The sequence below is a fragment of the Anomaloglossus baeobatrachus genome, chromosome 1 (assembly GCF_048569485.1).
Source record: "Anomaloglossus baeobatrachus isolate aAnoBae1 chromosome 1, aAnoBae1.hap1, whole genome shotgun sequence".
Classification (NCBI taxonomy): Eukaryota; Metazoa; Chordata; class Amphibia; order Anura; family Aromobatidae; genus Anomaloglossus; species Anomaloglossus baeobatrachus.
The window spans coordinates 959,154,742-959,172,001 of record NC_134353.1 but is presented as its reverse complement, the minus strand read 5'-3'; the positions used below and the strand labels follow the sequence as shown (position 1 = coordinate 959,172,001).

The following is a 17,260-nucleotide window of genomic DNA, read 5'->3' as shown; positions in this document are numbered from 1 at the left end:
GGTTTCATATCATAGCATTTCTGTATGCAAGGTGTCGATTCGTATTGAATCTATGATACCCTACAATTTTGAATTCACTTTTTTTCTCTATCTCGTTCCTTTTTCGAGATAAAAATGCTAACTCCGTTGTTTTCCACCAGGTGGCGCTATAGGTGGTTTCATTGCGTAGTGCATGGCTACTTTACTATACCTAGACACCACTTCTATGCCAGGCTATGGGTGGATACACTGTATATACCATATATAGCAATTGAGAACATAATTAATAAATCATAGATAGTAGTTCTATTAATGTGCCCTGATCTTTGGTGCTAATGATGCTTCTATAGGTGATGAGTCCTCTACTTTTACTCCTACAATAAAAATCTGAAAATTTAGTTACTGTCCATTCTGTTTTACATCTCTTTATTGGTATCAATCATCGGTGTATACTTTGTACTAGGGATGACAGCTCTGCAATAATTGAGCTCTATAACGTGTACAGGCTCGGAGTGATCCAGTAACTCTGACAAGTAGGAGAATAATAGCTTCAACCTCTGAAAGCGTGAAAAGCCTGACCAGGAATGTAATAACAAAAAAAAACTAAGCAGAAATCATCACACAGGCTGACAAGAAAGACATTATTGGAAAATAGAGAATTTATTTATTACCTTCCATGTAATGCAGGAGATGCTGGGGAGGCGCGAAGTCACTAACAGCCGGATGTCGGCTGGTCAGGAGGAGAGGAGACTACTAGTGGGGGCCACTATAGAGAGACGGCTGAGACAGTAGAGCGGATGTCGGGGGCAGGAAGCAAAGCAGAAAGGCATAAAATCTTTGGAGTTACTATCTTTCAGCATTTATGAGAAATCCAGTAACTGAGTCAGGGTAATGGACGACCACTCTAATGTAAGAGATGGCCTCTGCCTCCCTCTGCTTTTCTATTACAAGCTTTTTTTATCCTGATGATGGTGGTAACATCATCCTTCGACTACAACCTCAAAGTCCCTATTCATAGTACACAAACCTAAGGATAATTTTCAAAAATTAGAAAGTGTGCTAACAAATTGTCACAAACTCATATATTTATACACTATGCCGACCAGCTCAATCTCACCTCCGCAAGTTCTGATGAAATATCGGACCATCAAAAGGAAAACAGGTGAATAAACCCATATACTTTACAGCAAATTGTTGATTGGTAACAAGTTTTAGGATACAGTTCTCCATTAATGTATAATGTTCTGTGCACATGGCTGGATATATAGATGATATCTGGATTCTATTTGCTGATTGTGATGTTTTTGACAACTGCAAACAGAACCATCATCTCTTTTGTATAACATGCGACTTTATCTGGAAAGTAACTGTTGTATTATTTCTTGTACTGTTTCTCAATTTATTTACTTTACTCACTTATATAGCCCCATTAATTCCACAGCTTTACAAATATCATCACTGTCCCCATCGGGGCTCACAATCTACATTCCCTATCAGTCTTTGGAATGTGGAAAGAAACACGGGAAGAACATACAGAGTCCTTGTAGATGTCATTGTTTGGAGGATTTGACTGAAGTAATTGAAAAAATGACTGCTTCCATAGTTGCAAATTCTGTCGTCTAAAAAGATTTGTTATGGATTTGTTTTTTTCTGTGCCAGTTTTTTGATGTGCAATTAGAAGTGACTTTTGCTGATAACACTTTCCACATAGAAAAAATGAAACCGACTTCTACCCTGTGTGAATTCTCAGATGTTTAAAAAGTTTTGATTTCTGGATAAAACATTTCCCACATTCTGAACATGAAAATGGCTTTTCCCCTGTATGAGTTATTTGATGTGCTATAAGAAGATATTTCTGGTTAAAAGATTTTTCACATTCTGAACAAGAAAATGGCTTCTCCCCTGTGTGAATTCTTTGATGTCTCACAAGATCTGATTTCTGGATAAAACATTTCTCACATTCTGAACAAGAAAACGGCTTTTCCCCTGTATGAGTTGTTTGATGTGCTATAAGATGATGTTTCTGGTTAAAAGATTTTTCACATTCTGAACAAGAAAATGGCTTCTCCCCTGTGTGAATTCTCATGTGTGTTACAAAATGGTTTTTTTGACCAAAGCATCTCCCACATTCTGAACATGAAAATGGCTTCTCCCCTGTGTGAGTTTTTAAATGTACAACAAGCTGTTTTTTCTGATTAAAATTTTTCCCACATTCTGAACACGAAAATGGCTTCTCCCCCGTGTGAGTTTTTAAATGTACAACAAGCTGTGCTTTCTGATTAAAATTTTTCCCACATTCTGAACAAGAAAATGGCTTCTCCCTTGTATGAGTTTTTATATGCCTATCAAGCTTTGATTTCCTAATAAAACATTTCCCACAATCTGAACATGAAAATGGTTTCTCCCCCGTGTGAATTTTCATATGGTCATCAAGCTTTGATTTCCAAGTAAAAAATTTCACACATGCTGAACAAGAAAATGGTTTCTCCCCCGTGTGAGTTTTTAGATGTCCAACAAGCTGTGATTTCTGAGTAAAACATTTCCCACATTCTGGACATGAAAATGGCTTTTCACCCGTGTGAGTTTTTATATGCAAATCAAGGTGTGATTTCCGAGTAAAACACTTTCCACATTGATTACATGAATACGTATTATCCCTTGTGTGAGTTTTTTGCTGTTGATCACCCCTTGTGTGGCTTCTATTTTGCTGAACATTTCGCAGTGAATCAGGAGATTGTTTAGAAGCATCAAATGATGGATCCTGGGTGTGAAGGACTGAAGATAGATCTGGGATAATGACTTGCTCTTCATATGTATTCTGTATAATGTCACAATCATCTGTCAAAAGAATAAAACAGATTTTTTTTTAATTGTAAATGCGATCATCTTAAAACTTCATTTTTACTGGTAAACTCAGGCCCCTGACTGCAGTATCGTTGTGCTGCACAGATACTGATGATTTTATTACCAAGATGACTCTTCTCCAATTCCAAAAATAAATCACATAAAATGAGTAAATAATATTGATTATATTCAGAATACCATATCTGGCACCATAAGTGTCCATGGCTGCCTAATATAAAGGGCAACAAAAAAAGACAGCTGTACTCTGTAGATAATGGATTTAGTCCCTAAAACGTAAAAACCCCTCATCAGCCCTGACAGCGGATAATAGGAAAGAGCTGGAGCTCGTCCTCGCTCACATCGGCAGAATTCATGTCCAGCTGTATTTCTCCTCTATAACATAACTGCACATACCGTGCTATCACCTGCACCGGGATCACAGATTCATTCACATTTCATGTGTATTGTACATGAAGGGTTAATATACCGCTGGAGAAACTGACACAGCAAAGAACGTAAAAATAGTAATGTGTGACTTGTGTGCGTTATTGGGTGGTCTGTACTCACCGGGGCGGTGATCTGTAGGAATCTCCTCGTTACTCCGCTGATCGCCCCTCACATTTCTCTCTGGAGAATTAATATTGTTCAGATCTTTATCCGGATCCAAAAGCTGCAAAACAAAATATTGTAAAAGTCCCCGGGAATAATGGAGATAAGATCCGGACATGTGAGGTCTGTGGTCAGCTGTGATCCTGCCGTCTCCACCGCTCTCATTACACAAGTATAAAACATCTAATACTGGAGGAGAAAACAAGACTGAACACAAGGAGGTCACAGCCGTCTACACCTCATAGGGGAGGTCTCCATCTACCTGAGGATCCTGTGGAGGAGGAGGAGGAGCGGGACATCTCTCTGGGGTCGTCCTCGTACTGGAGAGACCTGCAGGAGACACAGACAGGACGGACATCATTATTACATACAGATAATTATAGGCCGGGTGTATTCAGTCCTGTCTATTACCTGGTGATGTGCGGGGCTGGGGCTCCTCCATCATCACCTCCTTGTACCGCTCCTTGTGTCCTTCTAGATACTCCCACTCCTCCATGGAGAAATAGACGGTGACGTCCTGACACCTTATAGGAACCTGACAACACAATGATACCGTCATCACCCAGAATCCTCCAGTGCTGTCCTGTATAATGTCCCAGCATTGCCAGCAGTGTCACCTCTCCAGTCAGCAGCTCAAGCATCTTGTTGGTGAGTTCTAGGATCTTCTGGCCATTGATGTCCACATGTATCCGGGGGTGAGGTGGAGGCCCCGGGATTGGGCTCAGGGTTCCTCCCCGTCCTTCAGACACAGGGGCCTGACAGCGATCACTAGAGATCTTCACTACTATGTAATCCTGAGCATGGAGAGTGGAGACATTAATAATATCACTACAGACATTTCCAGAGTCCATCACCTCCCCGGTCATATCCTCTGTTACTCCCATAGATAATGATGTAATGTGATGACATCACAGCCTCTCACCTCCCCGGTCATATCCTCTGTTATCCCCATAGATAATGATGTAATGTGATGACATCAGAGCCTCTCACCTCCCCGGTCATATCCTCTGTTATCCCCATAGATAATGATGTAATGTGATGACATCAGAGCCTCTCACCTCCTCGGTCATATCCTCTGTTATCCCCATAGATAATGATGTAATGTGATGACATCAGAACCTCTCACCTCCCCGGTCATATCCTCTGTTATTCCCATAGATAATGATGTAATGTGATGACATCAGAACCTCTCACCTCCTCGGTCATATCCTCTGTTATCCCCATAGATAATGATGTAATGTGATGACATCAGAGCCTCTCACCTCCCCGGTCATATCCTCTGTTATCCCCATAGATAATGATGTAATGTGATGACATCAGAGCCTCACACCTCCCCGGTCATATCCTGTTATTCCCATAGATAATGATGTAATGTGATGACATCAGAGCCTCTCACCTCCCCAGTCATATCCTCTGTTATTCCCATAAATAATGATGTAATGTGATGACATCAGAGCCTCTCACCTCCCCGGTCATATCCTCTGTTATTCCCATAGATAATGATGTAATGTGATGACATCAGAACCTCTCACCTCCCCAGTCATATCCTCTGTTATCCCCATAGATAATGATGTAATGTGATGACATCAGAGCCTCTCACCTCCCCGGTCATATCCTCTGTTATTCCCATAGATAATGATGTAATGTGATGATATCAGAGCCTCTCACCTGCCCGGTCATATCCTCTGTTATTCCCATAGATAATGATGTAATGTGATGACATCAGAACCTCTCACCTCCCCGGTCATATCCTCTGTTATCCCCATAGATAATGATGTAATGTGATGACATCAGAGCCTCTCACCTCCCCGGTCATATCCTCTTATCCCCATAGATAATGATGTAATGTGATGACATCAGAACCTCTCACCTCCCCGGTCATATCCTCTGTTATCCCCATAGATAATGATGTAATGTGATGACATCAGAGCCTCTCACCTCCCCGGTCATATCCTCTGTTATTCCCATAGATAATGATGTAATATGATGACATCAGAACCTCTCACCTCCCCGGTCATATCCTCTGTTATCCCCATAGATAATGATGTAATGTGATGACATCAGAGCCTCTCACCTCCCCGGTCATATCCTCTGTTATTCCCATAGATAAATGATGTAATGTGATGACATCAGAGCCTCTCACCTCTCCAGTAAGATGGAAGATTATCTCCAGACTCAGGTTTAATATCTTCTCCATAATTTGGTCTTTTTTCTTATTCATCTTTCTTGGGTCAATCAGGAAAAATCTCTTATTTGAAAAGAAAAAAAAAACAAAACAATAGAAGATCCTTTATTGTAAAGAAGATGACAAAAACAATGTTACAAAAAATCAATACAAGTGAAAAAAAACTGAAAAAATAAGGGACGTTAATAAAATCAAGTGAAATCATGTGAGAAGATATAACAGTGCAGATGTCGTCTTCTCTCTTATCTGCTGGCGCCGAATGAACCCGATCTCAGGAGGAGACTGTGCATCAGATCGGGCGACTCCAACACGTTCTCCTTGGTTATAAAATTGTCCAGCTTTAAAAGAGTTAATCATAAACTGTCCAGACGGGAAACCTTACTAATCCCTCCATCAGGCACAGATGATCTGACCAGGGTAGTGGAGTCGGAGCTGGTGCCCATATTGGTGGAGTTGGAGTCAGTAAAAGATGGACCGACTCAGACTCCTAAAATATATAATAAATTGGGTACACCGGTTCAATGCAGAATGTGATGAATATTTTTTCATATGAATTTTGGAAAGTTCTGAAATGTCCTATAAATGTCTGTTCTTTTCTTGATCTGAGGATCTCGGCTTTCAGTTGAGATGAATCTGTGCTGCTCTTCAGCTACATGATAAGTAGTGAAGCTCCTCCTCTATATATAAGGGTAAAAGACACAAAGAGTGCCGCAATCATCTCGAACTGCTAGAGACTCTAGAGTGAGCAGGAAAGTAGGATTAAGGCAAATACATCATAATGCAAGTCTAAACTATCAATAAACAGCAAAATGACCCTGTAGTATGATATGATCTTGTTGAAGCAGCTTCACATCTCTCTCCTATTTATCACATGCGCTGTGTTGTGCACAAGCTGCAGCCGGCAATAAGAGATCGTCTGCAAGCGGGACATAATGCAACTCTGATTGGCACAGTGAGGAAATTGGTTATTGCTGCCAAAACCCCTAAAACTGATTCCATATTGAAGAGACGTGCTGGAAAAGGGGCAATTGTCGATCAAGCAACTCGGTGGGGCAGCGCATATTTAATGATTGAGCGATTACTTGAGCTGAAACCTTTTTCTTGTAGCCATGGCCAACCCTCACGTAACACTAAATGATGATCAATGGATACAGGTGCCTGTATTGAAGGAATTATTTCATTACCCATTTACAATGACTAAAAAATTACAAGTTGAGAATTTAACTCTCAGCATTTTCATAAAGGAGTGGAAGAACTTGCTGTTTTGCCCATCCCAAAAAATGAGATTTAATGGCAGATGGCATTGTTGCTTCAATGAAACGGAGAGAGACACAGCTGTAAGAAAACAATTTTTTTCTGGCAAATGTGTATGTGGACCCAAGTCATCATATATTGCTGCATGATCATCAGCTTACAATAGGAATAGAAGCTGTGACAGAGGTAGCATTTAGGATGAGTGGGCTACAGGACACCAAGAGCAAGAGGACTTAGATCCTGCCAGTGCTACTGTTGCCATATCTTCAGCCTCATCAAATGAGGACTTGAATCCTGTCAGTGCTACTGTTGCTGTATCTTCAGCCTCATGAAATGAGGACTTGGATCCTGCCAGTGTTACTGCTAGCGTATCTTCAGCCTCATCAGAAGGAGTTTAATTTTGAGAAGTATTTGGACGACATGAGCAGCAAAGCGTTGCCAAAGGGAAAAAGATTCCATTCTGATCTGATCAGCAGACATGTGCGGTTAACATCCACCCGTGCCTGTTAACCCCTTAGATCACGCTGTCAAACTATGACAGTGCAATCTAACATCTAACGCACTCCGGAGGAAAAGCGATCAAGGGTTGCCAATGGGTTGTTGTGACAGCACGGGGTGAGCTGATGACCCCTGTCGCTGTCATGACTCACTTCCTATGAGAGATGGCAGAGTGCCGACATTCACAGGAACACGGTATTTCTGCTGATCTACTGAAGCATTTCTCTGATCAGCACAAGCGATCGGACACTACAGGCATAAAGGAGACTAGTAAAATCAATCAAAAATGTAAAGTAAAAAAAAGTTTTCAAAAATAAAAAAAACTTAAAAATTCAAATCACTCCCCATTTGCCCCGTTGGAAAAAATAGTAATAATAATAATAATAATAATAATAATTACACATATTTGGTATCACCGCATTCAGAAATGCCTGACCTATCAAAATATAAAATCAGTTAATCTGATTGGTAAAGGGCGTAGTGAGAAAAAAAAATTACAAACAACAAAAAAATAGTTTTTTTTGATTACTACAACATTGCATTAAAATCCAATAACAGTTAATGGGAATGTCCACAGAACAACCGATATGTGGTCGGTGCTTGTGGCCAGGGACATTATGTTTCTTTTACCACTGTATCCTTATACACATAAGGATGGAGAAATCAGGGGACATCTAATTAATGGACCCTAAACAGGCTAAGAGTTCCCTAAAACAAACTCCGATTTGTCCATGCCTGACCACAGAGGTTGGCACCCAAACTTAATGCAATGGTGTCACCACTGAGCGTTGGCTGGCACATACAGTGCCTACAAGTAGTATTCAACCCCCTGCAGATGTAGCAGGTTTACACATTCGGAATTAGCTTGGCATTGTGACATTTGGACTGTAGATCAGCCTGGAAGTGTGAAATGCAGCAAAAAAGAATGTTATTTATTTTTTTATTTTTATTTTAAATTGTGAAAAGTTTATTCAGAGGTCATTTATTATTCAACCCCTCAATCCACCAGAATTCTGTTTGGTTCCCCTAAAGTATTAAGAAGTATTTCAGGCACAAAGAACAATGAGCTTCACATGTTTGGATTAATTATCTCTTTTTCCAGCCTTTTCTGACTAATTAAGACCCTCCACAAACTTGTGAACAGCACTCATACTTGGTCAACATGGGAAAGACAAAGGAGCATTCCAAGGCCATCAGAGACAAGATCGTGGAGGGTCACAAGACTGGCAAGGGGTACAAAACCCTTTCCAAGGAGTTGGGCCTACCTGTCTCTACTGTTGGGAGCATCATCCGGAAGTGGAAGGCTTATGGAATTACTGTTAGCCTTCCACGGCCTGGACAGCCTTTGAAAGTTTCCCCCCGTGCCGAGGCCAGGCTTGTCCAAAGAGTCAAGGCTAACCCAAGGACAACAAGGAAGGAGCTCCGGGAAGATCTCATGGCAGTGGGGACATTGGTTTCAGTCAATACCATAAGTAACGTACTCCACCGCAATGGTCTCCGTTCCAGACGAGCCCGTAAGGTACCTTTACTTTCAAAGCGTCATGTCAAGGCTCGTCTACAGTTTGCTCATGATCACTTGGAGGACTCTGAGACAGACTGGTTCAAGGTTCTCTGGTCTGATGAGACAAAGATCGAGATCTTTGGTGCCAACCACACACGTGACGTTTGGAGACTGGATGGCACTGCATACGACCCCAAGAATACCATCCCTACAGTCAAGCATGGTGGTGGCAGCATCATGCTGTGGGGCTGTTTCTCAGCCAACGGGCCTGGCCATCTGGTCCGCATCCATGGGAAGATGGATAGCACGGCCTACCTGGAGATTTTGGCCAAGAAACTCCGCTCCTCCATCAAGGATCTTAAGATGGGTCGTCATTTCATCTTCCAACAAGACAACGACCCAAAGCACACAGCCAAGAAAACCAAGGCCTGGTTCAAGAGGGAAAAAATCAAGGTGTTGCAGTGGCCTAGTCAGTTTCCTGACCTTAACCCAATTGAAAACTTGTGGAAGGAGCTCAAGATTAAAGTCCACATGAGACACCCAAAGAACCAAGATAACTTGGAGAAGATCTGCATGGAGGAGTGGGCCAAGATAACTCCAGAGACCTGTGCCGGCCTTATCAGGTCTTATAAAAGACGATTATTAGCTGTAATTGCAAACAAGGGTTATTCCACAAAATATTAAACCTAGGGGTTGAATAATAATTGACCCACGCTTTTATGTTGAAAATTTATTAAAATTTAACTGAGCAACATAACTTGTTGGTTTGTAAGATTTATGCATCTGTTAATAAATCCTGCTCTTGTTTGAAGTTTGCAGACTCTAACTTATTTGCATCTTATCAAACCTGCTAAATCTGCAGGGGGTTGAAGACTACTTGTAGGCACTGTACATTTCGGAGGGCACTCAGGCAGCCCTCTACTATTAATTTGGGAGAACCGTAAGCTATACGTTTGGGAGGGACCTCAGGCAGCAGCCCTTAGATAAATTTGAGAGGGCCATTTTTATTGGCTTCCCAATTTTAGGGGACAGATCATCAGTTTAATGTGTTGCAAGTAATGTAACTGATCTCATTGGCAGATAATTTTGGCCCACAGTGAGTAATGGTTGTTGCTCATCCGTCTTGACCAATGCTACAAGGAGAACTTTTTAAAAATTGTTGTTAGCTAATGCTCCAGAAATGTTAGAAGGAGGAGATGAGGTATAGATAAAGAGTCGTCTTCCTTTTGGGGGTAGGGAAGTATGATCTTTTGGGAGTCTGGCACACATGGATAACTTTATGTTCTGCTGCTTTTCCCGTGACCCGCTCGTAATACGCACTTTGGTCAACACTGGGTAATTGGTGTTGTTCACCCGTCTTGACCACCGATACAAGAAGAACTTTACAACTCTCCTTCCTGCGGCGGAGTGGGTTGGTAAAATGGTGCAATACCAGAAGGCCCTTGTCAAACAAGTAATTTAGTATATAGATTCCCATTTAACCACCCTGGCAGCAGAGGTCCGAGTTCCTTGTGCAACCAAGGACGAGAAACGAGGAAGACACACATCAGGTCCAATATCGGCAAGAGAAGACTATAAAAAAATCGTAGACAATGTCATTACACCCTCCCAGCTCCCAGGCCAGTGACTGTAATATTTAGCTCAGATGCTACAGAATCAGATTTTGTCCTTTTAGGAATAAGGCTAGTCGTGAACGAGTAACCTGTGTCAGGAAAATTTAGCTCAGAAGAGAAAATTACAAATTTTGTCGTTTTAGGATAAAGTATGAAAAGCTACAGTCTGTATCGTGGCCAGTCGTCCCCATATAGAGAAGTGGCTCCGACAGCCTGTACTTTTAGATCGGTCTTATGGGACTAGCAAAGGAATACTGCCCTCTGCTGCCCAAAGAAGCCGCTGGAACCAAGAAATGAGAATGTATTTTCTATTTGGAAGCGTTTCTGAAGAGGACTAGGTTAAGTGGGAACTGTGGAGCAGCAGCTAGATATAAAAGAATAGGGCAGCGGCAGAAGGGTGGGATTGGCACCAAGAAGCAGAAGCGAGCAGACGATGAGGGATGTTACGAGTAATGAGTAAGCTGATTGCCAGCCGTGGAGTGTGTGAGTTAAGTCCCTCCAGTGATCTGCCCGCAGACGCTGTCTGTCAAGATTCCAAGCTACAAGGTCAAGCTGCAGTGCAGACATCACATGTCAAGACCTCAAGCTCGAGCAACATGGTCAAGCTGCAGATGCCACCAGTCTAGATCACGGTCATGGTCACGGCGTGGCCTCCGCTTCCTGCTGATTTGTTCTGTATCTGAGGGCATAGTATAACCCTTTAAGAGAGACGATAGCTCTAGCCAGTTACCCCCAAGATCTCAGGGTGGTAGCTGGAGGGACGTAGACCCACTCCGCTGATACTCTCTCAAGAAAGTCAACCAGGTTAGTGGGTGACCTGACAGGGCTTAATCGAATGTTATGACATATGTTAAAGGAGTGTTCTTCTGGGTAGTTTTCAAGGTAACAAGCTAATAAAGAGTTACAGTCATTGCTTGTATATCCTGAATCCACATTAATTGAGTGTGTTTATTGTATCCCCGCGAGCTTACGTTGAGTTCCTACACCCCAATACCTCAGCCTGTGTAAACAAAAAACAGTCCAAAGTCACCACTGCCTCATCCCTCTCTGTGAGTCGCATTCAGGGCCTGTTTGTTATACCCACGTGAAACCAGTGTCCGTAAAATGGAGCTCAAAATCCAAAGATTCATTTAGGGTCTGTAAAATTAATCTTTAATAATGTTCTTGCATTTGATGTATACACAGCTTCCTCCAGGAAAGGAGCCTGAAGTGTTCGTGTGCACTCGGCTCAACCCTGGGAACTTAATCTGCCAAATTCAGAACCAGGCAGATCAACAGCTTCTCAAAAGATAGAACGTGTCCCTAGGAGAGTTTACACAGAACAAATCAGAGAATATGGCCCAGAGAGAAAAGAGATCTGTGGAGCGTATTATTCAGGTAACAGGGAGCTGGTGCAGAGCTCAGGTTAAGGACCACATAGGACCGAGCGTGTCAGTGCTGGTGTCCCACAATGTCCAAGGGCTGACAAAAAAATGAGAAGGTGGCTCGCTGATACACACTGGAAGAGACAGTGAAGAAGGCCTACAAAATATTGTGTTATCATTGGTAAGGAGTGACACTCCGAGAGTGGTAGAGCCAATGTACTATGTGAAGGGGCAGACAAAACATTACCCCTGAGGGTATATATATATCATGATGAGCATCAAGACACGGTGGAAAAAGAGGAGTAGGATCCGAGAACCAAAAAAAAACCAACACATATCCTTGTTATGATGGAAAGGGATGCACATTTATACAACTTACAAAACTGAACATTTTGGGTGATTTTAGGATTGCTTGGTGTCATCTGGAGGGGTGACAAAGTCTCGGGAAATCCAGCCCGAGTCATCATTTCTGCATTTTCCTGTGATAGGCGGCTGCACCTATATGTTATGTTGGCTCAGCTGGACCTAAAACCCCGCTCAGACAAGATGCTAGCGGCAGGGCAGGCCAGCACCTCCAAGGAGAGTTTGTGCCACGTGTCCAGCTTAAATACTCAATAGTTATATGACACTGAGCAATCAAGGAGGACGCTGCTACGGTCGCCTAGGTATACTCCTTCACCATCTTCGTCAACTTCTCCCTTGGTGATGGAACAGTTTGATGAAACTTTCCCAGGCCCCTGCCTGTGTTGCACCTGATGTGCATGACCCTTCTCTCTAATCCTTGGTTGTCCAAAGAAGTAGTACCTCGCTCTGATGCCAGAATTGTCTGAGGGGAATGTTTTGAGCAACTGTTCAACAATGGCCTTCTGGTATTGTTGCATTTTATTAGCCCTTTTTGACACCGGAAGGAGAGATGGAAATTTCCCCTTGTAAAGTGGATCAAGAAAGGTGCACAACCAGTATTTTGTGGTGGCCAAAATGCGTATCATGCGAGGCTCTTAAGAGAGACAGTAGGACATGAACTCTGCTATATGTGTTAGACTACTAAAAGGCAACTGTAATGCAACCCACTACTTACGGGTTCTACAGACGAAAGAGTAGTCAGGAAAGCAGCGGTCAGGTAACAGGAGGACACGTATGGACACAGGGAGAATTCAGTTGTAGTCAGATCACGATCTGGGGTCCATATTCTAGGAAGACACGTAATAACTTCAGAGAGAACACTGAGACGTTGTCAGATAAAGGTCCAGGGTCAAAGGCCAAGAAGTCACGACAGGAACAGAGAGCAGGCAAAGAGAAGTCAAGCAACTGTACGGGGTCAGAACACAGAGATCAGAACAAAGCAAATACACAGGGTAACAGCACAACTACCAAACCAGAATGTATGACTGGCGCAAGATTCTGGGGGAACATGCTCAGTAAAGAAACCGGGAAATTACCAGGAAGATGAAACACCTGAGCACACACCTCTCAGAACCAGAATGAAATCCTACACAGTCAATCAACATGCCAGCTCAGCAGTCTAGAAAACACAGCAGATCATCTCCAGTGCAAGATGCTCTGCACAGAGGAATTGTGACAGTACACCCTCTTGAAAGGGGGGCCACAGGTTTCTCAGGAAACCTCTGATGAAAAGCCCTGACCAATCGACTGGCTGTCACTGATTGAGTCGGAACCCAGGATCTCTGTTCGGGTTTATATACCTTATAAAGTACTAAAGGGATTCCGACCGTATAAAGTCAACGATCCTCTTGCACCTCATATACCAAACCTTCATCAATGGGAACAGGAGGAGGCAGGGATGAGGGAGACAAAGCTGAGGGAACAAACTTTTTCAACAGGGACTTATGAAAAACATTCAGGAGGAGAAATGACTGAGGGAGTCTCAGTTTAAAGACCACTGGATTGACCACCTCCAAGACCTCATATGGCCCAATAACTTTCGGACCCAACTTTGTCGAGGGTACCTTGAGCTTGATATACTTGGAAGACAACCACACCTTATCTCCCACCTTAAAAATGAGACCTGAAGAACGTTTCCTATCATCCTTTTGTTTCTGGTGAAATTGGACCACCCTAATATTCTTTTGTACCTCCCTTCAGACATACCCAAGTTTTTGTACGACTACTTCTACTCCAGGGCATCCAGAACTAATCCAAGAAAATTCTCTTAAATGGGGATGAAAACTATAATTACAAAAGAATGGCATGGTTCCAGTAGACTGATTGGCTCGACTGTTGAAGGTGAACTCTGCAAGAGGTTAGAACGAGCACCACTCCTCCTGCTGAGTTGCAACAAAACACCTTAAAATCTGTTCCAATGACTGATTCGTCCTTTTGGTCTGCCCGTTGGTTTCAGGGTGACAAGCCAAGGAAAATGACAAATCAATGCCCAATCTTTTACAGAATGCCCTCCAAATTTAGAAATAATTGACACCCCTCTATCGGACACGATATTCAGGGGGATACCATACAACATCACCAGACGACTGATGAACACCATGGAGAGAGTCTCGGCATTGGGTAATCCCGAAAACAGAACAAAGTGTGCTTGTTTACTAAATTGGTGAACTACTACCCAAATAACAGTCTTCCCACCAGACATAGGTATGTCGGTAATGAAATCCATGGACAGACGGGTCCACGGTCTTTCAGGAATTGGTAATGGAGCCAATTCCCTGGCTGGCAGGTGACGACTTACTTTAGCGCGTGCACAGGTGTCACAAGCGGATACAAAATTCTTGACAGTGTTATGCATAGAAGACCACCAGAAGATCCTGGAAATAGCCCTCAAGGTGGCCGTGACCCCAGGGTGACCACTTAACACCGAGTCATGAAATTCCTGTAACAAACAACCTCAGGTAAACAGGAACAAATAACTTGGACTCTGGAGCAGTGGAAGGAGCCAATGTCTGAACATCACATATTTCTATCTCCAACTCTGAGGACACCATGGCAATAACAATACCCTAAAAAAGAATGGAGGATGGAGGTTCTGGAGAAGATATAGAATCCAGACTTCATGACAAAGCGTCAGCCTTCACGTTTTTAGAGCCTGGTCTGAACGTGATGGAAAAATGATATCTAAAGAAAAATAATGACCCCCTGGTCTGTCTAGGGGTCAACAGTGTAGCTAATTCAATATATGCCAGATTTTTATGGGCAGTAACAACCGTGATTTGATGAACAGTTCCCTTCAAAAAATGCCTCCATTCCTCAAACGCAAGTTTCACAGCAAGAAGGTGACAAATTCCAACGTCATAATTCTTCTCTGCAGGCGAGAAATTTTTTTCAGAGAAAGAGGCACATGGCCGCAAGCTGGGTAATGTTTTAGGACCTTGAGACACCACAGCTCCTACCCCAACTTCAGAAGCATCCACCTCCATGATGAACGGCCTCAGGAGGTTGAGCTGAATAAGAACAGGAGCGGACATAACACATTTTTTCAACTTACATGCTGGTTTTCTACCGCGGATGGTACATAAAAGTGTAGAATAAAAATTGTATATAACTCTCACCGCTCAAGGTGCTATACAATTTATAGTTAACAGTATAAAAATGTATAATAATTAATACGTGCTTTAAAATTTGCCTGGGCCTCGGGCAGGTGACGGGTAATACACTCGTGCTACCGGGTTATGCTGGGAATCAAATAGATGAATTAGGATAAATGGTTCCTAAGTAATTAAAAGATGATGTAGAATGTCAAGTTAATTGCTGACGAATAAAATCTGACAAAATGTCACCAAACCCAGAACCCCATTAGTGTACCCCGATTACAGAACTCACCTGTTTAAGAAGTGGATAGCCTCCCTGGAACCAACGTTATTCAGATTCCACTCAAATGTGGAGAGAGGAAACAGGTCTAGAAGGAAAAGACAATAGAAATGTAACACACAAACACGTCCTGGAGCGAAAAAGAGATATACAATAAAGATCCCTATAGTAGTGACTAGTATATTCCCTCTGTGGTCTGTCGCTCTCTCCCCCATGTGTAGTGCGGGGTCTGTCGCTCTCTCTCCTCATGTGTAGTGCAGGGTCTGTCGCTCTCTCTCCTCATGTGTAGTGCGGGGTCTGTCGCTCTCTCTCCTCATGTGTAGTGCGGGGTCTGTCGCTCTCTCTCCTCATGTGTAGTGCAGGGTCTGTCGCTCTCTCTCTCCCATGTGTAGTGCGGGGTCTGTCGCTCTCTCTCCCCCATGTGTAGTGCGGGGTCTGTCGCTCTCTCTCCCCCATGTGTAGTGCGGGGTCTGTCGCTCTCTCTCCCCCATGTGTAGTGCGGGGTCTGTCGCTCTCTCTCCCTCATGTGTAGTGCGGAGTCTGTCGCTCTCTCTCCCTCATGTGTAGTGCAGGGTCTGTCGCTCTCTCTCTCCCATGTGTAGTGCGGGGTCTGTCGCTCTCTCTCCCCCATGTGTAGTGCGGGGTCTGTCGCTCTCTCTCCCCCATGTGTAGTGCGGGGTCTGTCGCTCTCTCTCCCCCATGTGTAGTGCGGGGTCTGTCGCTCTCTCTCCCTCATGTGTAGTGCAGGGTCTGTCGCTCTCTCTCTTCATGTGTAGTGCAGGGTCTGTCGCTCTCTCTCCCTCATGTGTAGTGCGGGGTCTGTCGCTCTCTCTCCCTCATGTGTAGTGTGGGGTCTGTCGCTCTCTCTCCTCATGTGTAGTGCAGGGTCTGTCGCTCTCTCTCCTCCATGTGTAGTGCGGGGTCTGTCGCTCTCTCTCCTCATGTGTAGTGCGGGGTCTGTCGCTCTCTCTCCTCATGTGTAGTGCGGGGTCTGTCGCTCTCTCTCCCTCATGTGTAGTGCGGGGTCTGTCGCTCTCTCTCCCTCATGTGTAGTGCGGGGTCTGTCGCTCTCTCCCTCATGTGTAGTGCGGGGTCTGTCGCTCTCTCTCCTCATGTGTAGTGCGGGGTCTGTCGCTCTCTCTCCTCATGTGTAGTGCAGGGTCTGTCGCTCTCTCTCCCCCATGTGTAGTGCGGGGTCTGTCGCTCTCTCTCCCCCATGTGTAGTGCGGGGTCTGTCGCTCTCTCTCCCCCATGTGTAGTGCGGGGGTCTGTCGCTCTCTCTCCCCCATGTGTAGTGCGGGGTCTGACGCTCTCTCTCCCTCATGTGTAGTGCGGGGTCTGTCGCTCTCTCTCCTCATGTGTAGTGCAGGGGTCTGTCGCTCTCTCTCCTCATGTGTAGTGCGGGGTCTGTCGCTCTCTCTCCTCATGTGTAGTGCGGGGTCTGTCGCTCTCTCTCCCTCATGTGTAGTGCGGGGTCTGTCGCTCTCTCTCCCTCATGTGTAGTGCGGGGTCTGTCGCTCTCTTCTCCCTCATGTGTAGTGCGGGGTCTGTCGCTCTCTCCCTCATGTGTAGTGCGGGGTCTGTCGCTCTCTCTCTCCCCCTCATGTGTAGTGCGGGGTCTGTCGCTCTCTCTCTC

The 17,260-nt window shown here is 44.0% G+C and overlaps 1 protein-coding gene across 2 annotated transcripts; it reads right to left on the bottom strand.

The window, feature by feature from the left end:
- Positions 1–632: 632 nt before the first annotated feature.
- Positions 633–15,708, bottom strand: LOC142257644 (uncharacterized). Of its 2 annotated transcripts, XM_075329783.1 has the most exons (8): positions 15,637–15,708; positions 12,926–13,037; positions 5,576–5,680; positions 4,050–4,226; positions 3,844–3,967; positions 3,695–3,762; positions 3,391–3,493; positions 633–2,817 (listed from the first exon to the last, which is right to left on the bottom strand). In XM_075329783.1, the coding sequence occupies exons 3-8, from the start codon at positions 5,651–5,653 to the stop codon at positions 1,709–1,711; spliced, it is 1,659 nt and encodes a 552-aa protein (XP_075185898.1). In that variant the 5' UTR covers positions 5,654–5,680; positions 12,926–13,037; positions 15,637–15,708; the 3' UTR covers positions 633–1,708. The 2 variants fall into 2 exon arrangements, with proteins under 2 accessions (XP_075185898.1, XP_075185906.1); XM_075329791.1 differs by lacking the exon at positions 12,926–13,037 and having other exon boundaries at positions 5,576–5,678.
- Positions 15,709–17,260: the final 1,552 nt, after the last annotated feature.